We start from the raw sequence: 23,017 nt of genomic DNA, 5'->3' as shown, positions 1-23,017 counted from the left end.
TGCAGTTCTGGTCGCCACATTACCAGAAGGATGTGGATGCTTTAGAGAGGGTGCAGAGGAGGTTCACCAGGATGTTGCCTGGTATGGAGAGTGCTAGCTATGAAGAAAGGTTGAGTAGATTAGGATTGTTTTCGTTGGAAAGACGGAGGTTGAGGGGGGGATCTGATTGAGGTCTACAAAATTATGAGAGGTATGGACAGGGTGGATAGCAACAAGCTTTTTCCAAGAGTGGGGGTGTCAATTACAAGGGGTCACGATTTCAAGGTGAGAGGGGGAAAGTTTAAGGGAGATGTGCATGGAAAGTGTTTTATGCAGAGGGCGGTGGGTGCCTGGAACGCTTTGCCAGCAGAGGTGGTAGAGGCGGGCACGATAGCATCATTTAAGATGCATCTAGACAGATATATGAACGGGTGGGAAACAGAGGGAAGTAGATCCCTGAATGGAAAATAGAAGACAGGTTTAGATAAAGGATCTGGATCGGTGCAGACTGGGAGGGCCGAAGGGCCTGTTCCTGTGCTGTCATTTTCTTTGTTCTTTAATGGAGTCCCTAAGTTTTAGAGAGTTCTCATGTCAGAAGCTGGCGGTTATGTCAGTGAATCCACTCGACCCATGTCCTGCTCTGATTCATTCCTCGTGCCTGTGATTGCTCAGTTTTTGTTGTCCTATCGGCCCTTTTGCTTGCTGAAGGGCATTTTTTCACGTGCTTTGTATTTCAGGGTGAGGGGGTTTATTTGCTTAGTGACCTATTTCCGTATCTAAAGTACCTAGGTTGGAGTCTTTACCGGGAAAGCCATATTTCATGCGACTGCCAGCACGTCCCCAACACCGGAACTCATTGTGCCATTATTTAAAAAGGATGCGAGGGATGGGCCAGAAAACTATAGGCCGGATAGTCCGATTTCAGTGGTGGACAAATTATTCAAAACAATTTGGAGACAGAATAAATTGTCACTTAGAAAAGGCATGGGTTGTTCAAGGATAGTCAGCATGGTTTTATTAATAGAATTCTTTGAGAAAGCGACATGGAGGATTGACGAGGATACTGCATTGGGACATTGTCCAAATGGATTTCAGGAAGACATTGGATGAAGTCCCACTTGGCAAACTGGTGAGATCTCACAGGACAACACGGGAAGGTGGCAGGTTGGGTCCAAAATTGGCTCAGTGACAGGAAAGAAATGGTAATGGTCGATGGATCTTTTTGTGAAATGGGGTCCTTGCTATTTGTTGTCACAGAAAAATACACTGCAGTAGATGCCCTTTGGCCCATCGAGTCTGCACTGACTCATGAAAGACACCTGACCTGCCTACCTAATCCCATTTGCCAGCATTTGACCCATAGCCTTGAATGTTAAGACATGCCAAGTGCTCATCCAGGTACTTTTTAAAGTACTGAGGCAACACGCCTCTACCACCCTCCGAGGCAGTGCATTCCAGACTGTCACCACCCTCTGGGTAAAAATGTTGTTCGATTAGTTCAGGCTTAATTGTGGGTGGCATGATTAAGAAATTTGCAGGTGGCATTAAAATTGGCCATGCAGTTGGCAGTGAAGAGGATAGCACTCAACTCCAGAATATCAATGGTTTGGTTGAGTGAGCAGAAAAGTGATAAATGGTATTCAATCTGAACAAGTGAAAGCTAATGTATTTCAGGAGGGCAACAAAACAAAGGAATATGCGATACATGGGAAGATATTGAGAAGGGTTGAGGAAGAGAGAGACCTCGGAGTACATGTCCACAGGTCCTGAAGTGGCAGGACAGGTGGACAAGGTGCTCAAGAAAGCATATGGAATGCTTTCCTTTATTGGGTGAGGTATTGAATACAAAAGCAGGGATGTAATGCTGGAAATGTATAAAAAGCTGGTTAGGACACAGCTGGAATTTTGAGTACAGTTCTGGTCATATTATAGGAAGGACATAATTGCTCTGGAGAGCAGAGAGGAGATTTACAAGAATGTTGCCAGAGCTTGAACACTGAAGTTATGAAGAATGATTGGATAGGCTAGAGTTGGTTTCCTTAGAACAGAGGCAAAATAGGTGACGTACCCGAGGTGTGTAAAATTATGAGGTGTCTAACCGTTTGATGGTTAGCAGCCAGTTTATCACAGTGGCTGGACAATGTTCTCTCAATTACGTTGAGGAAACACAAATCTATATTTGTTGAAATGGGGACAAATTTTAGAACTCTGTAAACAAATAGTGTTTAGGAGACTGAATTAAAAAGCAGCATCCCGGGAAATAATCCGTTATCTGCCACAGCATACTTTGCACTAGGACAGAATTCCCCCCAAAAAAACCTAATGAACAGAATAATTTTCAGAATGATTTATTGTTGTTGTAAATTTGTAAATTATGACACAAGCGTTCTGAAAAATCATAATTGCATAAGACTCACTTTCCAGAATTTGAGCAATTCTTAAAATACAGATGACCAAAATCAGGGTACAGCTAAGATTATCTACCTGAAATAATAGCCCATGCTTTCAGATGCTGAAGGATCAGCTGAACATTTCGCAGTTTTACTTTTTATGGAAACAGTAAAGGACATTAATTTTATTTTATTCCAGTGTCGCACCAAGCAAATGTTATGGTTTACAACGTTGAACGAAGCGCGGATACAAACATACATCACGAATATGGTGTCTGTTCAGAAGCCATGTTAAGAATCGTTCCAGACCCAGACCGTAACCACCATGAGGACAAGTGCCATATTTACGCTAGGAGAAATAAGAATACATGTAAAGAATGTAGATGGGAATGCAAAAATCAAAGTTAGCTAAACAGGTATCTGCTCAATGAGATATTAATTCAAGTAGCCACAAGGCTCTACTAGAAAGAATTTTGAAATGCATACACCGAAGAACAGTACTCAACCCCTTTTTAGTCTACATTTCATCAACATAATAACTAATATATTTTAATGAACATAAGATCAGTTTGATCTTCCTAAATCTGGCAGTCATGAGTTCAAGCCTCACTAGGAGGCTTAAACCATTAATCTCGGCTGATATTTTTATTGCAGTGGTGAATTATCAGAGCTTTCATCTTTCAAATGAGACATTAAAGTGAGAACCAACCATCGAGTCAAAGAGATGTAAAAGGTCCCATGGTTACTTTTCAAAGAACAGCAGAGTTCTCCCGGATACCTGGAGAATATTTACACCTCATTTATCATGAGCAAAAAAAAAATCTAATTGGATCTCTGATAGAAACCGACTATTCTAGTCAGATATAAGAGGTTTAAATGAGAACTCATTAAGAATAATTAACTATAATCATATTAGGCATTATTTCAGCGCAACTGCAGCTGGGAATCCGCTAAGGGTTAATCCAGATAATATTCTCAATTTCTCACATGTTACAAGTTGCTTGAGATTGTAGTTACAAGTTACTCTCAATTTCTCACATTTTACAAATTGCTTGAGGTTACAAGGACAGTGACGTCAACTAGCTAAAAGGCCCCATTGTTGTACAGTACTGGTAGTTCTGTCTCTATAGTAACAGACAGTCTAGGGCTGATAATTTCTTAGCGAAAACTGTGGTTCTCCAATAATGCCTGGATGCAGGTGTGGATAAGTTGGAAAATTGGCAGGCGACGGAATGAGAAATTGGCACTAATATACTTAAATACATATATCTCTTAAATTGATGGACAGACAGTTTGGCCGAATTAAGTGAATTATAAATTAGTTAAATCCAATCAGAGGTGTAAAGAAGGTGAGACCTTAAGACCTGAAGAATCACTTGCTGGGATGGAAAAATTAATTCCGGAATCAATCTATCTCTTTCTGAAACCTATTCTTTTTGCTTGCTTTTGCTAAATCGCATTTTTCTTTTGTTTAAATCACTCAGTCATTTTATACTGTGTATTATGATTTGAAGAATTACCATGATTTGTATTTTAAAACTCAACCACTGTATTCTCTAAAGACAATCAATCTGACTAGCTTGCTAAAGGGCTAGTCTGAATTCTCTTAATGTTGTATTGCAAATAAAGTTACCAGTGGACACTACAGCTGACTAATAAAGTTCCAGTCACCATTCTAGAAGTGCACTGGACTCACTGCTGATTGCTGACAGGACACGAGTGGGTTGCAGTGTCCTCTCAACTGCAATGGTCACGGTGCAAAAGAAAAGCTTATTCTCGTGTACTACCGTATCACAATATCTTAAAGTCCTTAAATGAATTCCGTTGAAAGATTGTGGTATCCTGTGCATGCAAATTGGCTGCTAAATTTTCCTTTATAACAATAAACAGCAATGAAACAAATGTTTAATTTATTTTTGTTGGTGGCACATTAGCCAGGACTTTGAGTGAACTCACTGCCCCATTTAATTGGGCAGAAGGGTGCCAGATGGGGACTGCACTGCCTTCATGCCTGTCTTGATCAAGTCTGAAGCGGCAAGGCTCATGGCTGGCCTTTTCATCTGTTGCCAATTGAGGCCCTTAAGTGGGCAATGAATGCAAAGGATATCCTGTCATGTTTTTATGTTCGCATGCGCATTTCCGGGCAGGTGGGAAAGGGTGTGGGTCTGATTGAAGTGCCTGATTGGCACTTCATGCAGCAAGCGTTCCTCAAAGGAGGCGATGATGTAGGCACTTGCTGGCTCACCAGCTGGCGGGCACAAGAACCCAGCCATTGCATTAAATACCCCATGAATAATGAAGATCTTTATAAGGTATCACTGGTTCCTCAAAAGAACACACATCAGGGGAGAGGAAGAGAAAATTGACAAGAAAATGTATTTGGCAAAAACAAAACCTTGAAATTAGGGAATCAAATTAACTTTTACGGCGAAAATCCAATGTTACAAGTATCAGAAAAATATAGAAACTAAAATAGAGAATCAGATAAATCCACAGGAATAAATTTAGAATTAGAATATCATTGCAAGAATTTATTGAAGCTAGTAACGAACAATTATGCAGTTACACCAAGCAATGATTTTAATCCCATTTTGGTAAGGTAGCAAGTTTTGGTTTGGGGTGGGCGGTCAGTGCAGAAGAATGCACTTTTGTACATCCTATGATGGCTGAAATCGACAAATATACTTATGGTATATTAGTAACCTAAATAGGCCAAAGGGTTCTCAGGCTCCGCTTCGATCAACATAGACATTGGGAGATTACACAAGTACCGCTTGCACATACCTGTACATGCAGAAAGTGGATGCCTGCATATGCTCACAGAAGGGCTATATATGCAACCAAAATAAGAAACGCAAAGGACAAGCCCTAAAACCTTCCTGTGAAGAGGTATGGCTGTGAACCTCTTTTGATAAATAGTCTAATAAATAAACTTACCTGGTCAGTGTACCAGTAATATGGAGTAGGATCAATGCCTTCACGCTTGTAACCATCCAACAGCTCCTCGCTGTCCCAGATACGCATCGACCCTCCTACAATCTCACCAACATTTGGCATTAGCACATCAACCTCACAAATTAAAAGAAAAATATTTTGTATTAGTACAGCAATTTAAACCTGAAAAAAAATACATTTTTTTTTTTTTTGTTCAAGGAATGTGGATGTTGCAGACAATTTATTGTCCTTTCCCAATTTCCTTTGAGAACACAATGGTGAGCTCCATTCATCAACTGTTGCAGTCAATGTGCTGTAGTTACATCCAGTGCTGTTACAAAGGGAGTTCCAGGATTTCGATCCAGTGACAGTGAAGGAAATGGCCATATAGTTCCAAGTCAGGACGGTGAGACTTGGAGGGGAACTTGCAGATGGTGGTGCTCCCTGATATCTGCTGCCCTTTCTTTCTAGGTGTAGAGGTAACAAGTTTGGAAGGTGCTGTCAAAGGAGCTGTGGCAAATTTTTACAATGCATGTTAGAGATCAGGATTTTTCAAAGTGCGGGTCGCGACCCGGGCGGATGTCGGGAAGAACGATCAGTCGTGGCCTTCCCGCGGTGGTCCCGATCGTGGTAAAGCATCCAATGGCTACTGCCGACATTTAAACGAGAATGGCTGTGTGCAGTCACCTGGCCATAAGAGACAACAGTGAGAGGTCATGCGTCATGTATTTACATTTGATACCAAGCACCCTGTATGTGCGTGTTTTTGGCATCAATTCACAAAGGAGAGCACCTTCCATTTTCTAACTGCTAGCAATCAAGGCAAGAGGACTGTGACAATGAATTGTTTTGCTGCAAGAAAAAGACAGCCAGAGTCACAAATAGGCAATCTGCCTACTGGCCAGGATCTCACACTGGAATCTGCTGGAGAAAGGTGCTCAGGAGAGTCCATGGCAGGAGTATGGGCGGCACGGTAGCACAGTAGTTAACATTGTTGCTTAGTAGCGCCAGGGTCCCAGGTTCGATTCCCGCTTGGGTCACTGTCTATGCGGAGTCTGCACATTCTCCCTGTGAATGCGTGGGTTTCCTCCGGGTGCTCAGTGATTCATTTTGTCAATTTTCCCTTCCTCTCCTCCCCTGATGTGTGTTCTTTTGAGGATAATTATCCACGTTCTAGAAATTGGTTCATTCAAAACTTAGCCACCTGTGTCCTATTCCACACCAACTCTCATTTCACCCATCAGAACCAGCCATGCATTGCCATCATTTCCTCATTCCCCAATGCCCTAAAATTGGAGATTTTCATGCTTGCTCTGAAATCTCTCCATGACCTTGCTTTGCGCATCACTGAAATCTCCTTCAGCCTTCCAACCCTTCCTTATTTGCCAACCTCTTACTTCGGCCCGCCGTGCACTCCATTTCCCCTTTGTCTCAACGTTGGTATCTGTGCTTTCAACTGTTGCCAACGTTCCGTAGGTGCAATTGCTCTGTTTTACTACCTTTGCTCTCGAGTCGCCAGGTATCTTTATGATACCGCCAGGAGGTTCATGTCCGAGTAATGATCAATAACTCAATACACCGATTAGTAAGATTCAAATCAAAGCACATTTATTATACACAGTAATCGCTACTCATGCACAAATTTCTACGTCTAAGCTACTTCTACAACTAACAGGCCTATACTTAACTTTGAACTGGCCCACCAGGTCAGGGAAACAAATGGCCTTTCGTTCGGGTTCTGAGTCTGCGGGATTCAAAGTTGGTACGGATTGGTAGCTAGGAGCGCCTATCTCGTAGCGAGCGTTGAATTAAGACTTACTTCGTTCGGTGGTCACTGCACCGGTCACGGTCAATGTTGGTTCGTGTTGCTGGGTGACCCGGACAGGACGAAGAGGTGAAGGGAGCGATTTGAACTTGGGGCTTAACTCTTATAGTCCCCAGGGGCTTCCCGCCTTTCGGGGCGGACCCTGTACCTGGTCCCAGTGATTGGACTTTGACCCAATCGCTTGGTTCGATTTCTCCAATACTGGAGCGGTTCCCTGATCGATGGGCGGTCTCGAGGTGCTCATTCACCTCCCTTGTGTTGGCTTCTGCTGGCGCCGGGGAGTCAGGCTTTGCTTTGTGCGTCCCAAATGTTACTTATTGTTCCCGGGGAATTGCTCATCAGTATGCAGATGGCTGCTACATTGTTATGGTGATGGTCGTTGGTATCGATGTTGTCTGGCCTCTTGCAGAGTTTTAATATGCAGCAAACCTGCATCTGCCGGTTTCTGTCTTGTTGGCTGACTTTCCCATCAGCCTTTGTCATTCGCCATTTTAAATCGGGAGTTGGCCAATTTAGGTGTCTACACAACCACCCAGGCCCCACGGTCTGGAACTCCTGGCCCAAACTTCTCAGCGTCTCGGTCTTCCTTAAAGCCCACCTCTCTGACCAAGTCTCTGGTCACCCCTCCCAAATTCTGCTTCTTCGGCTTACTTTTGGACTTTCATACACTTTTGTGAAGCACTTTTGAGCTATTTCCCCAAAGCTTAATTCACTATTTAATATTTTATTATTGCTTGACGGCAATGGTAACATCTCAAATAGAATTCCTCCTTTAGATATACACGTAACCAAGCAATTTTAGGATTTGGCTTCTGGTTTTAGAATCTGGCTTCAAATACAGATCCATGGTCACTTCATATCAACGCAAAATCTAAAGTGCTCTTACCGATTCAGTCAGCCGGCGATCCTCTGAGCAGCGCTGCATGTAGAAGGATTTGATTTCAGCAGGAAAACGACACAGAAGTATAGGCTCATTGATTGCATCAGTCATCAGTCTCTCTGGAGCTTCTGGGATATCCTGTGACAGATAGCCAAAAGGTACCCAGTTCATCCAAAGTATGAATATGATTCTACTGAAACAACTTAGATATTTGCAGAGGTACACATAATGGTCAGAAATGTATTCTATGCAGCATGAAGAACTCTTGTGGGGGTAGGAAAACTTAAACATTGGAAGCCACCTAAACTTCAGGAAAACAAAAATGGGCTTTTGAATCAGCAGGATCAGTGTGAACTACTCAACTGAGGTACAAAAGCGGGTTAATCTGAGATGGAAGATTCCTTCGGATGTAGAAGTTGTTTTTTAAGCTGACTGTCCTTCCAGGACGCAGAGTGATTGAAAAACTCCGGTTGGATGGCTAACGAGGATCTTCTGGCTGAAACAATTAGTCCGAATCCCCAGACTGTGGGATTACTTCGGGCGGGGGGGGGGGTCACTTTTATTAACCTGGGCCTTCACTCAGAAGATCCACCTCAGGCCTGTGTAATTCTTCCAACTCAACCAGAATGTCCCCTAGCTTGACTGAGGAAAAACAGTTCACCTCACGAGATTTTAAAGATGGTTCTTTACACAACTGGCCCTGCCTGCAGCTGGTGCCAGACTGAACCCCCTTGCAGTTCAGTTAGGCTGTAGAGAGAGAAAAGTCATTACCGTGAACCTTTAGACAGGGTCCATCAGGTAAGAGAGAGAGATCAGGGTTTTGACCCGCCAGCTTCTTGTTCAAAATAAAACACTTACAGGCTGAATAGAGAGGAAAAGCTGGCTGTTTCGTTTATCTGGAGCGAGCCCCAGCTGCAGGCAGGGCCAGTTGTGTAAAGAACCATCTTTAAAATCTCGTGAGGTGAACTGTTTTTCCTCAGTCAAGCTAGGGGACATTCTGGTTGAGTTGGAAGAATTACACAGGCCTGAGGCGGATCTTCTGAGTGAAGGCCCAGGTTAATAAAAGTGACCCCCCTGAAGCATTTGCACAGTCTGGGGATTCAGACTGGATTTGAGAGAGTTCTACCCATTTTAGGGAGAGAGAAAACTCCAAAGAACTTCCTTCAGCTCCGAGTTAAAACTGAAACTAAAAGCTCCAGATGCAGCCTTCCTGTCTTTGGCAGAACATCCCGGAACGGTCAACACCAACTAGCATAGACTATTAGCTAAAAGCCTGGCAAAGTAAGTGGCTTATTGGCCGACAGTCAAATCTGTCATCACTGATGTCAGCACATCTGGCTGGATTCCTTTTTAAAAAATTAAAGATGAAGTCCATCTTAAAGGTGTCGGTGCTATTAATTGTCCAGGTGCAAAAATTATAAAAGCCAAAGTAAAAGAAAATAAATGGAATACATAGCAAGAATAGGAGGATCCTTACAATGCCACTTTCCACATGGAATAAATTTGTAAAATAAAAATTACTTCTGGAGTCTAAAGGTTAATGGCCTCAAAAGACACCAATATTCCACATCCTAAATTCCTCTCTGTTCCATCTATGGTTGATTATAATCTGATAATTGAATACTCAGATTTGTAACTTAACAAAATAAATGTTTACACCAGCCGTATAAAGGAATGTAGTGAATTCAACACCTAGATGAAAAATCTCTCATCAGCAGGTAACCATATTTGCAAGCCATTTAGTAAAGCCAAGTTTTAAACACACATTTTCTATATTAGATGCTCCATTAAAATGTGCAGGTACGTGGATTGGCCATTCTAAATTGTCCCTTAGTGTCCAATGGTTAGGTGGGGTTATAGGGTTACAGGACAGAGTGGGAGAGTGGGCCTAGGCAGGGTGCACTTTCAGAGGGTTGGTGTAGACGCGATAGGCTGAACGGCCTCCTTCTGTGTTGTAAGAATTCTATGACTACGTAAAACCGAACGAAAAATAATGAAGTTTCAAGAAGAAGCTACCAAATCCACAACACAAGGGCCCAAAATGTCAGCAACTTCTTGGATAAGGACTCCAAAACATATGTAACATTGTTTCAATGCAAAACATCTCAACCCCGTGCAACATTCGCCCGCTGACAATAGAAAAACGGTCCAACTTTAGGGAAAAAATTACTTCTCCAAATTCGTAGAAAGTGCCGTCATCTTTCTTAATATCATGTTCTTTCAGCCATTTGATGGCATCTGTATAATCCATTCTTTTGAAAGGGCGTTGAGGCGGCTGAAAGTCCTAATTTGATTTTTAAAAATAACATGAATCAAAGGGGGTAAAAGAACAGAATTTTCAAGATGAACTGAATCTCATTTCAGTTACTAGAAACACATTAAGCTTTAAACATAAATCAGTCAATTTTGAAAAATTAAGTTAATGTGCACTTTTTTTTGAAAGCTTGCTACTTTTGTACAGATGTCAGTATAAAACTCCCTGTAATACAGTTAAATAGGGTACTTGCAACATAAAATATAGCAAATGTTTACTTACAGGGTTCAATTCACGCACAAGATCCCCATAAGGTGACTTCAAGATACGTTCAGCTACATCACAGACAAGGTATTCCAAACGGTTGAGAAGTTCATCGAAAGTAATGAATGGACATTCACCCTCAACATGAGTGTATCTAGCAATTTTCACAAAAAATACCATTTTAATTCAATTCTCCTACATTTCTACTTCTCCCAGCTGCTAAAATGTTTATCCAGTGAATATATGTTTGGTTAGCTGGGCAATGTTATGGCTACAATGAGCTGATCTGGGAAAGGATCTTTGCCTGAGATACTAAAGCTCAGAGGTAGTTGAACTTTTGTTCCCTATGTTATGGGCCAGGTTTTAGAGAACCCCAAAGTGTATCATGGAGTTCACCTGACCCACAACATTTACTAGATTGTGGTATGGGGAGCACACAGCCCACTCTACAAGTGTGGTAGAGCAGAAATGGAAAAGTAATTTTTAAAGCAAAACAATGTTTATTCTATGAACTCAAGCTAACCTTTTTTGAAACATACAGTGAACATCTTAGCAACCATCAATTCAAATACAACCCCCAAAGAATACAACACTAAATAATGATTAAGCTGTCCTTTTAACATCCATAAGACTTTAAAAAAACCTTCAAAATAGAAAGACATCAGGCTTAACTTCACTACTGAGAATATTTATAATTCTGAATTCACCAAATGATCCAGAGATAGTCTTTTGATGGCAGAGAGAACAGCAGTACACCTGCTTGGTCTGGCTTCAGCTCCAACACTGAAAACAAAACTAAAACACACCCTGCAGCCTGCTCAAAAATGAAAGTAAAAAGCTGACAGACAGCCCAGCTCCACCCACTTTCTGACATCATTGCCGTAATAAACACCCATTTCTTAAAGGTACTCTCATATGACACCTAGCCCTGAGGATGACCTGCAGCAATATCTTAAGGCTGAGATGACTGGTCTCCATTGGGGAGCTTATCCTTCAATCACCATTACTTTTGGTTTTCCTAGCGCACCTTCGTGCCACACTCGACGGCTGTTATATGACTTGTGTCTATGTTTGGCCCAAGGCCATAATGAGACATCACAAAATAGTGCGCACTTTAGATTTAGCAGAACTGAACAAGCAGGTGAGATTTAACATGTTTTCAGACTGCAGACACTTTCCCCAAAAGACTCAGACATTAATCAAGCTCTGCAATGAGGAAATCTCCAATTATAATGTTGCATCTTCAAAACGCACGGTAATGTGTTCAATGACATTACCTGGAATAAAATCAATGAATGTGTTTTTAAAAAAATTATTATTGTTGGATGTCAATCATATGATTCTTATTACATTCTTATTTTTCCATGGATGTTAACTTTACATGATTTAAAAGCTATTTAGGCAACTAATCCATGTGACCCACTTACCACTACAGGCACTTCAAATTCTGTTAAAGCCAATCTGGCTCCTTGTGTAAGAGTACTCAGTTGGACTAAAAACTATTTAATGCAATAGACTTGAAAAATGAATTACATCGCTAGTGACTTACTATATCTAATCATAAAGGATTCAACGTCATACTCTTACAGGGCAAATTGTTACATAGATCATGTTGATTTGTGGTGAAAGAATTTTCACATTTAGGCAATATTTCTAAGCATGCAAAACAGTGGCAGAAGCATTTATGCTGTTGTTACCATTCACTCATGAAACACACCAGCCAGAAACTCAACTAGTTTCAGTTTCTGGCTCCAACTTTGCATCACCCTACTGGGTTTTACTTCCCCAGTCTCTTAGCTTAGAATTAATTTTTTGCCCCTGTTAGTTTGCTAATGTACATAGAGAAGAAACAGTACTAACTCTGCAAGGTGTCTGCGTGTCCGGGACTGTTCAGCACGGTAGGACTGAGCAATACAGAAAACATCTCCAAGTGAAGGGATGCAAGTCTCCAAATACAGTTGAGAAGATTGTGTCAGGAAGGCCTCTTCACCAAAATAGTTCAATTTAAATAGTGTAGAACCTCCCTCAACCTGTGTCTGAACCAGGGTAGGTGGTGTGACCTGCAATAAATATGAAGTATGATGGGATGTGAATCTTTCATACGCAATTACCCACAGTGCAAATCCACAAACTAAATCATTTGTAGAAAAACGTAACAGATCCAAGACAGTTGCTTCTTATCAACTGATAATTGAGATAGGTAGCTGCTAATAATAAAATTAAGGGGGCAGGATCCAGCGGAAAGGAGGGAAAGAAAATGATACTAAAAGACAACCTTAGGCCAATATATTCATTTTCAAGCCAATCTGCTTTCTCAAATTAACACTCAAGAATTAAATAATTTGTGATAGACGATAATCCTTTCTGCTTAATGATTGTATTAGCACAACAAACAAAAGCCTCACATCTTGCTCTAAAATATTGTACTTAAGGAATAAATCACACCAAGATCTGCTTTCAACAGTCACTTTCCATAGAGTTTCTTCACAGTACAGTTTTGAACCCCATAAAAGTGCCACCAAAGGAGTGACGATATTTCAACGTCTTAATTCAATAATGATTACATTCAATCTTACACCCTTCAAACTACTACAAATGAAGCATGGGAGAAGTTTGAAGAAAAAAAACATACTTCAAAATAGCCATTGTCAAAGTAGTGGTCCCTAAAGCACTGCACCAAAGCAGAGCGCACTTTGAAGATTTTGGACAAGTTCTCTCCTCTGAGCATCATATGACGGTTGTTGAGCTGCACGTCCACATCAGATTCTTCATTAAGCAAGTTATCTGCACCCCCTGCAGGAGCCAAACCAACCAGTTCCCAGTAATCACAAATCAATTCATGCCCTCCAGGAGCCTGGAAAAGACAAGTGAAATCAAGCACATCAAATGGGTAAAAGTAATAAATACTGACCATCCAACAATTTCCATTACATTGCCAAGATATTGGCTCCACGTTTGCAGAGTTTGATGAAATAACATGGGAGTATTTACATATTAAGGCAACCCAAAAAAAGTTGCAAACACTGGATGGAACAAGTTACAAGCAAAGACTATAAAAACAAATACTAAATGGCAACATTTCTTTCTCCATCCTTATTGTGGCACATTCTGAAGCTGGGGACATTTCCACAAGTTTGACTTACCATTGATATTTCATAATTCTTTACCCGAAAGCCCAGAAAGTGAGTATTAGCAAGATAGGCAACCAAGCAATAAGATCGATGACAAATTTGTCAATACGTATTTTTTTATGTGCATCGTCTTTTGGATTTTCCTTTCGTATCTAACTTTTTAAAAAAGTGATCAGTGTACTCAGACCCCATAATCTCTTTGGGCATCCACCTTTCCTTGCTTTTCACCATTTATAGAAGAAATGATTTCAATGTATCGTTCTTTGGCCCAAAATGAATGAGCTCACATTAGTTGTCTGTGTCAAAATTAATCTGCCACAGCTTTGCCCCATTCACTTAATCTATATGATTGAAGTTTATTTGCAAATTAATACCTCTGTCAACACTACTCACTATGCGACCAATCTTTGCATCAGCAGCACACTTGAACACATGACTCATTATCGCATAATCCAAGTCTAATAAATATTGAGAATAGTTGGGGATCCCACACAGAGCCTGGTGGGATAACACTGGTCCATTTTCTTTCAATTTGAGCATATACCCCTCATCCTTGCTCTCCATCGCAAACTACGCTCCTCACCAGGCCAATAATTTACCTTCAATTTTGAGTTTATAGTCTCTCAAGGTAATAGACTCTTAAGTGAACCTTACTGAGTGTATCTTGGAAATCCATATAAGCTATATCCATAGTCATGCCCATTTACTACTTCAGTTACTTCCTGAAAAAATATAATTAGGTTCATTAGGCATGACTTATCTTTTACAAATTCAGGTTTGCTATCCAAAATCAACTCAGTCGACTTCCGGGTGCGGCGATGACCAGCTAAGTCGCATGTTTCGGCAGCTCCCGGTGGAACGGACTTTTGGGCTCTTGATAGGAGCCCCAACGGCAATTTTAACGGCTAAAAACACCGTGCGGTAAACCAGAAGGGAATTCCCCCTGGCCACGGATGGAAAAAGGAGAGGAAAGTGGCCGGATTGCAGCGGATCCTTTGGAACAGCGGCAAGGAAGGCAAGCAAAAACCAAGATGGCGTCGGAAGGTGGCAGTTTCATATGGGGCCCTGAACAACAAGAGTTCTTGAAATGCTGCGTGGAGGAGATAAAAAAGGAAATGAAGAAAGAGCTGCTGGCCCCGATACTACAGGCGATCGAAGGGCTAAAGGAGGAACAAAAGACCCAGGAGCAGGAGCTTCGGGTCGTGAAGGCGAAGGCAGCCGAGAATGAGGACGATATACAGGGCCTGGTGGTGAAGACGGAGATACAGGAGGCACATCAGAAACGATGTGTGGAGAGGTTGGAGGCACTGGAAAACAACGCAAGGAGGAACAACCTGAGGATTCTTGGTCTTCCTGAAGGTGTGGAGGGGGCGGACGTCGGGGCATATGTGAGCACGATGCTGCACTCGTTAATGGGAGCGGAGGCCCCGACGGGTCCGTTGGAGGTGGAGGGAGCGTACCGAGTTATGGCGCAAGGACTGAGAGCAGGAGAAACTCCCAGAGCCATAGTGGTGAGATTCCTCCGTTTTACGGATAGAAAAATGGTCCTTAGATGGGCGAAGAAAACTCGGTGCAGTAAATGGGAGAACGCGGTGATCCGCGTTTATCAAGACTGGAGTGCGGAGGTGGCGAGAAGGAGGGCGAGCTTTAATCGGGCCAAGGCGGTGCTTCATAAAAGGAAGATAAAATTTGGAATGCTGCAACCGGCAAGACTGTGGGTCACATATCAAGGGAGGCACCACTACTTTGAGACGGCGGATGAAGCGTGGACTTTTATTGTAGAAGAAAAACTGGAATGAGTGGATTATTAAAAAGAACGTTTGGACAAAGTGGTGGGGCGAATGTGGGGGGCGAAGAGGGGTTTTATGTTCTAATCCTGCGGTATGGTAACTTTTCTCTCTCCCACAGGTGGTGATGGGGGGAGGTGGGGAGGGAGAGGAGATGGGGCGTTGGCCATGGGGGGCGGGGCCAAGGGAGAAGCGCGGGCTTGGCTCCCGCGCTATGATAATTATGGCGGGAAAAGAGAAGCAGGAAGGAGGGGGCGTCGCACGGTGCGAGCCGTGGTCACGGGGGGAAGCCGAGGTCAGCCAGAGTTTGCTGACTTCTGGGAGCAACATGGGGGGAGTAATTACGCTAGCGGGGGGTCTAGCGGGGGGGGGGGGGGGGGTGGGAGGGGGGAATTACTGGGTTGCTGCTGCTGGGGAAAGGGGGGAGCGGGTACGGGAGAGGATGGGCGGGGGGGCACCGCCTGGGGGAGATACAGCTGCGTGGGAACTGGGTGAGAAGCTGGAAAAAGATGATGGCTAATCGGCAAGGGGGTGGGGGTGGGAAGCCCCCCAACTCGGCTGATCACGTGGAACGTGAGAGGGCTCAACGGGCCGATAAAGAGGGCACGGGTACTCGCACACCTTAAGAAACTTAAAGCAGATGTGGTTATGTTACAGGAAACGCACCTGAAACTGATAGACCAGGTTAGGCTGCGCAAAGGATGGGTGGGGCAGGTGTTCCATTCGGGGCTGGATGCGAAAAACAGGGGGGTGGCTATATTAGTGGGGAAGCAGGTAATGTTCGAGGCAAAGACTATAGTGGCGGATAACGGGGGCAGATACGTGATGGTGAGTGGCAAACTACAGGGAGAGATGGTGGTTTTGGTAAACGTGTATGCCCCGAACTGGGATGATGCCAATTTTATGAGGCGAATGCTAGGACGCATTCCGGACCTAGAGAGGGGAAAGCTGATAATGGGGGGAGACTTTAACACGGTGTTGGAACCAGGGCTGGATAGGTCGAAGTCCAGGACTGGTAGGAGGCCGGCAGCAGCCAAGGTGCTTAAAGATTTTATGGAGCAGATGGGAGGTGTGGACCCGTGGAGATTCAGTAGACCTAGGAGTAAGGAATTCTCGTTTTTCTCCTATGTCCATAAAGTCTATTCGCGCATAGACTTTTTTGTGCTGGGTAGGGCATTGATCCCGAAGGTGAGGGGAACGGAATATACGGCTACAGCCATTTCGGATCATGCCCCACACTGGGTGGACTTGGAGATAGGGGAGGAAACAGGAGGGCGCCCACCCTGGAGAATGGACATGGGACTAATGGCGGATGAGGGGGTGTGTCTAAGGGTGAGGGGATGTATTGAAAAGTACTTGGAACTCAATGACAATGGGGAGGTCCAGGTGGGAGTGGTCTGGGAGGCGTTGAAGGCGGTGGTTAGGGGGGAGCTGATATCAATAAGGGCACATAAAGGGAAGCAGGAGAGTAAGGAACGGGAGCGGTTGCTGCAAGAACTTTTGAGGGTGCACAGACAATATGCGGAAGCACCGGAGGAGGGATTGTACAGGGAAAGGCAAAGGCTGCATGTGGAATTTGACTTGCTGACTACAGGCACTGCAGAGGCACAATGGAGGAAGGCGCAGGGTGTACAGTATGAATATGGGGAGAAGGCGAGCAGATTGCTGGCACACCAATTGAGGAAAAGGGGAGCAGCGAGGGAAATAGGGGGAGTGAGGGACGAGGAAGGAGAGATGGAGCGGGGAGCGGAGAGAGTGAATGAAGTGTTCAAGACATTTTATAAAAAATTATATGAAGCTCAACCCCCGGATGGGAGGGAGAGAATGATGGACCTTTTGGATCGGCTGGAAATTCCCAAGGTGAAAGAGCAGGAAAGGGTGGGACTGGGAGCACAGATCGAGGTAGAAGAAGTGGTGAAAGGAATTAGGAGTATGCAGGCGGGAAAGGCCCCGGGACCGGACGGATTCCCAGTTGAATTCTATAGAAAATATTTGGACTTGCTCGCCCCGGTACTGACGAGGACCTTTAACGAGGCAAAGGAAAGGGGACAACTGCCCCCGACTATGTCTGAAGCAACGATATCGCTTCTCTTAAAGAAGGAAAAGGACCCGCTACGATGCGGGTCCTACAGACCAATTTCCCTCCTAAATGTGGATGCCAAGGTCCTGGCCAAGGTAATGGCAATGAGAATAGAGGAATGTGTCCCGGGGGTGGTTCACGAGGACCAAACTGGGTTTGTGAAGGGGAGACAGCTGAACACGAATATATGGAGGCTGTTAGGGGTAATGATGATGGCCCCACCAGAGGGTGAAACGGAGATAGTAGTGGTGATGGATGCCGAGAAAGCATTTGATAGAGTGGAATGGGATTATTTGTGGGAGGTGTTGAGGAGATTTGGTTTTGGAGAGGGGTATGTTAGATGGGTGCAGCTATTGTATAGGGCCCCAGTGGCGAGTGTGGTCACGAATGGACGGGGATCGGCATATTTTCGGCTCCATAGAGGGACAAGGCAGGGATGTCCTCTGTCCCCATTACTGTTTGCACTGGCGATTGAGCCCCTGGCGATAGCGCTGAGGGGTTCCAAGAGATGGAGGGGAGTACTTAGGGGAGGAGAAGAACACCGGGTATCTTTGTATGCGGATGATTTGCTACTATATGTGGCGGATCCGGCGGAGGGGATGCCAGAAATAATGCGGATACTTGGGGAGTTTGGGGATTTTTCAGGGTATAAATTGAACATGGGGAAGAGTGAGCTGTTTGTGGTGCATCCAGGGGAGCAGAGTAGAGAAATAGAGGACCTACCGTTGAGGAAGGTAACAAGAGACTTTCGTTACCTGGGGATCCAGATAGCTAAGAATTGGGGCACATTGCACAGGCTAAATTTAACGCGGTTGGTGGAACAGATGGAGGAAGATTTCAAGAGATGGGATATGGTAGCCCTGTCAATGGCAGGGAGGGTGCAGGCGGTTAAGATGGTGGTCCTCCCGAGATTCCTCTTTGTGTTTCAGTGCCTCCCGGTGGTGATTACGAAGGCTTTTTTTAAAAGGATAGAAAAGAGTATCATGGGTTTTGTTTGGGCCGGGAAGACTCCGAGAGTGAGGAAGGGATTCTTACAGCGTAGTAGGGATAGGGGGGGGCTGGCACTACCGAGCCTAAGTGAGTACTATTGGGCCGCTAATATTTCAATGGTGAGTAAGTGGATGGGAGAGGAGGAGGGAGCGGCGTGGAAGGGATTAGAGAGGGCGTCCTGTAGGGGGACTAGCCTGCAGGCTATGGTGACAGCCCCATTGCCGTTCTCACCGAGGAACTACACCACAAGCCCGGTGGTGGTAGCTACACTGAAGATTTGGGGACAGTGGAGACGACATAGGGGAAAGACTGGAGCATTGGGGGGGTCCCCGATAAGAAACAACCATAGGTTTGCCCCGGGGGGAATGGACGGGGGATATGGAATGTGGCAAAGAGCAGGAATAACGTAATTGAAAGATCTATTTGTGGATGGGAAGTTCGCGAGTCTGGGAGTGCTGACCGAGAAATATGGGTTGCCCCAAGGGAATGCATTCAGGTATATGCAATTGAGGGCTTTTGCGAGGCAACAGGTGAGGGAATTTCCGCAGCTCCCGACACAAGAGGTGCAGGACAGAGTGATCTCAAAGACATGGGTGGGGGATGGTAAGGTGTCAGATATATATAGGGAAATGAGGGACGAAGGGGAGACTATGGTGGATGAACTAAAAGGGAAATGGGAAGAAGAGCTAGGGGAGGAGATCGAGGAGGGGCTGTGGGCCGATGCCCTAAGCAGGGTAAACTCGTCGTCCTCGTGTGCCAGGCTAAGCCTGATTCAGTTTAAGGTATTACACAGGGCACATATGACTGGAACACGGCTCAGTAAATTTTTTGGGGTGGAGGATAGGTGTGCGAGGTGCTCGAGAAGCCCAGCGAATCATACCCATATGTTTTGGTCATGCCCGGCACTACAGGGGTTTTGGATGGGGGTGACAAAGGCGCTTTCAAAAGTAGTAGGAGTCCGGGTCGAACCAAGCTGGGGGTTGGCTATATTTGGGGTTGCACAAGAGCCGGGAGTGCAGGAGGCGAGAGAGGCCGATGTTTTGGCCTTTGCGTCCCTAGTAGCCCGGCACAGGATATTGTTAATGTGGAAAGAAGCCAAGCCCCCGGGGGTGGAGACCTGGATAAATGACATGGCAGGGTTTATAAAGCTAGAGCGGATTAATTTCGTCCTGAGGGGGTCGGCTCAAGGGTTCACCAGGCGGTGGCAACCGTTCGTTGAATATCTTGCGGATAGATAGATGGGGGGAAAAAAGAAGGCAGCAGCAGCAGCTCAGGATTTGGGTGGGGGGGGTGGGGGGGGTGGGCGGGGGGGGGTGTAGCTTGTGACAAGGCAGTTGCCAATTAGGGCTAGTTTTCATTTTTGTTATTTAATATTTATTCATTTTTTGTTTTTTGTTTATATAAAATAGGTCATTGTTATCTGTGTTGTTATAATATTGTGTAAAGGATGCACAATGTACTGTGTTGGTTGACCAAAAATTTTCAATAAAATATTTATTAAAAAAAAAAAAAAAATCAACTCAGTCACTTGGTGCTTCATGACAGATTCCAGTAACAAATGTTAGGCCAGGTCTAAAATTCTAAAGTTTCCTAGCTACTCTTACACCTTTCTTAAATAATGAAGTTACATTTTCAATTTTCCAGTCTAAAAGGGACAATTCCTGAATCAAAAGAGCTTTGCTAATTATGGTGAAGTATTTTCAATTTATTCACTGTAGCACGGTAGCACAGGGGTTAGCGCAATTGCTTCACAGCTCCAGGGTCCCAGGTTCGATTCCTGGCTTGGGTCACTGTCTGTGTGGCGTCTGCACGTTCTCCCCGTGTCTGCTTGGGTTTCCTCCGGGTGCTCCAGTTTCCTCCCACAGTCCAAAGATGTGCAGGTTAGATGGATTGGCCGTGATAAATTGCCCTTAGCATCCAAAAAGATTGGGCGGAGTTACAGGGATGGGGTGGAGGTGTGGGCTTGGGTAGGGTGCTCTTTCCAAGGGCCAGTGCAGACTTGATGGGCCGAATGGCCTCCTTCTGCACTGTAAATTCTATGATACTATGATTTATTTAAAATCCTTGGTGGTAACTCTCAGTGCAAGGGAATTTTTCAGTCTTTACTGCCTTATTTTTCCAGGTGTTTTTGCTTCCATTAACGTTAGTAAGTTACCCTTGAATATCGGGTACATTGTCCTCTTCTGCTATCACTTTGCAGCAGTCTGCCCAATTAGCAAACAAGTCTGCCATTTCCTTATTTTCATTTCAAATACTACCTGCACCCATTTTTAAAGGATCCACATTTAACTTAATCATGTGACTTGGAAAGTTTCTTTCATTTGAGGGGAAATGGTAGCCTGGTGGTAACAGAGGCCCACACTCATTTTAAAAAATTCATTCATGGGATGTGGGCATCGCTGACTGCGCCATCATTTATTGACAATCGCTAATTGCGCTTGACTGGAGTGGCTTGCAACGCCATTTCAGAATCAACCACATTGCTGTAGACCCGGAGTCACAGACCAAGCAAAGATGGTAGATTTCCTTCTCTAAAGGGTTTTTAAACAACAATTGACAATGGTCATCATTAGACTCTTAATTCCAGATTTTTTTAATTGAATTCAAATTTCCTGCAGTGGTGAGATTCAAACCTTGGCCACTGAGCATTATTCTGGATAACTGAATTACTAGTCCAGTGACAATCCCACTATGTCATTGCCTCACTCTGTTGGGAGACCCAAATGCTCTGGAAACAAGTATTCAAATCCCACTGTGTTAGCAGGTGGAATTTAAATCACTTAAAATAAAGCAGTCCTTGTACCACAAGAAACAAATGTACTTTGGGGTACAGTTGAGCAAGGTAGACTAATTTGCCTTTTAACATTCCCAGATTCTTACACTCCTATTTATTGAAAACGTCTTTACCATCTTGCCTTCTGGCACAACTTGCAAAGTTCCATAAACTGCAATGGAGCTCTCGGTCGATAGTACTAGTCCATCGTAGCACTGACACTGAAGAGAAAGAGAAGATATTAGGTATGGGTATATATATTCAAACAGGACTTTAAAATTGTTCCAAGAACTTGAATGTGAGCAGAGAAAGAGGTGGGAATTGCTTAAGATTTTAAGTGGATCTACAATTCATTTCAACTTTAACACAACAAAAATCAAATCTAGACCATCACCTCTGATGTGTGATTCCCACACTTAAAGAACAATGATTGAACTTTTGATAAATCATACTAAAATAACTGAAAATAAGTCTTATTACCAGCTCATCATTGAAGACGCATTGCAGAAATCCTGTGCCATCACGCAGAACAACAAACATTAAGTTCTTTCCTGGTAAGATAAACATATATTCATATTTTAATGGAAAGGTATTTTGCTTATTGTCCTGTGTAGTTGAAAAAAAACTATATTGAGGGGTGGGGGGGGGAAAGAGAGAGAGAGAGAGAGAGAGAGAGAGAGAGAGAGACAATCTCCCAACTGTTAGCTGAGAGGAGCACAGCTTAAATTAAGTTAGAAAAGTGGTTAAAGTCAAATGCTGCTTTTTTCGATCTGAGGTTTGGGAGCTCCGCAAACATCCCAGAAAACTTCAACCATTGTGTACATGATATCAATGATACCAAGTTTTCAATCCTACAGTTCAATTAAGGAAGTTTTAACGCCAAAGTGGAGCCCAACTACAAACTTCCCAGATTAAAAAGTCAAAAAAATCAGTTGTGGCTTGGCTGAAGACATCCAAATCTTTTCATTCAGGACAGATTTTGGAACCAGTGTACGAAGTGTGCTAGTAAAAGCAACAACTATTAACCTGCTAAACGTTTTCCTAGACTAGTATGTAAATTATTCCAAAAGGTGGAACACAAACCTTGTCTACGTAACCTGTGGATCCAGCCAAAGATCTTCACTCGTTGTGTTCTATGTGCTTCTGTGCTGCGGATTTTTATCTATGAACATGGTAATGAAAAATAAATTGAGCAAATCAATGAAAAAAACAAATTCAGTTTTTACTCAAAACCTCAATAAAAGTTATTTGGACTTACAACATTATTTACAGCAGCTCGGGGACGAATGGCCTGCTCCTATGTTCCTAACTACTGCCCATCCTTGCTCCCTTTTACCTCAAGCACTTGCACCTTCTATCCTGACTAAGTGTTTTAATGAACTTTGATCCAGTTCCATTGTCACAACCACAGAGGGCGTTTCTCATTTGGCACGGTGCAACTCACACCCATGGGACACACCCTCCAAGGTATTCTTCACAGTACTCAATATCCATAAAACATACCTGCCTAATGTTCCAAATACCACCCTGAAGTAATTTTCTAAAAATGCCTTTAAGACAAAAAATGCCTTTAAGACAAAAAATGAGAAATTAATTATTTTGCTATTTCAATTGGTTATGTCCAACAGATCTGCGTCAGTCCAGAGATAGTTTGATGTTTTGCATTGGTTTACCCAAGTACTAGACCAGTTCCTAAATTGTTTGACTGAATAGAGTTTAAATTCTTTAAT

The 23,017-nt window shown here is 43.6% G+C and overlaps 1 protein-coding gene across 1 annotated transcript in view; it reads right to left on the bottom strand.

Annotated features, from left to right (window-relative positions):
- Positions 1 to 2,311: 2,311 nt before the first annotated feature.
- nars1 (asparaginyl-tRNA synthetase 1) overlaps positions 2,312 to 23,017 on the bottom strand; it is a 42,595-nt gene continuing 21,889 nt past the window's right edge. Inside the window, exons 6-15 of the mRNA XM_072497357.1 lie at positions 22,371 to 22,449; positions 21,768 to 21,838; positions 21,422 to 21,508; positions 13,159 to 13,380; positions 12,387 to 12,586; positions 10,545 to 10,680; positions 10,179 to 10,292; positions 8,015 to 8,146; positions 5,307 to 5,438; positions 2,312 to 2,718 (exon numbers count right to left, since the gene is read on the bottom strand). Of these exons, the coding sequence (XP_072353458.1) occupies positions 2,587 to 2,718; positions 5,307 to 5,438; positions 8,015 to 8,146; positions 10,179 to 10,292; positions 10,545 to 10,680; positions 12,387 to 12,586; positions 13,159 to 13,380; positions 21,422 to 21,508; positions 21,768 to 21,838; positions 22,371 to 22,449 (1,305 nt within the window). The 3' untranslated portion in view covers positions 2,312 to 2,586. The remainder of the gene's footprint in view (positions 2,719 to 5,306; positions 5,439 to 8,014; positions 8,147 to 10,178; positions 10,293 to 10,544; positions 10,681 to 12,386; positions 12,587 to 13,158; positions 13,381 to 21,421; positions 21,509 to 21,767; positions 21,839 to 22,370; positions 22,450 to 23,017) is intronic.

This window comes from Scyliorhinus torazame, chromosome 3, assembly GCF_047496885.1.
Source record: "Scyliorhinus torazame isolate Kashiwa2021f chromosome 3, sScyTor2.1, whole genome shotgun sequence".
NCBI classification, from domain to species: Eukaryota; Metazoa; Chordata; class Chondrichthyes; order Carcharhiniformes; family Scyliorhinidae; genus Scyliorhinus; species Scyliorhinus torazame.
The sequence above is the reverse complement of the archived record's forward strand: the minus strand, read 5'-3'. Positions and strand labels throughout refer to the sequence as shown.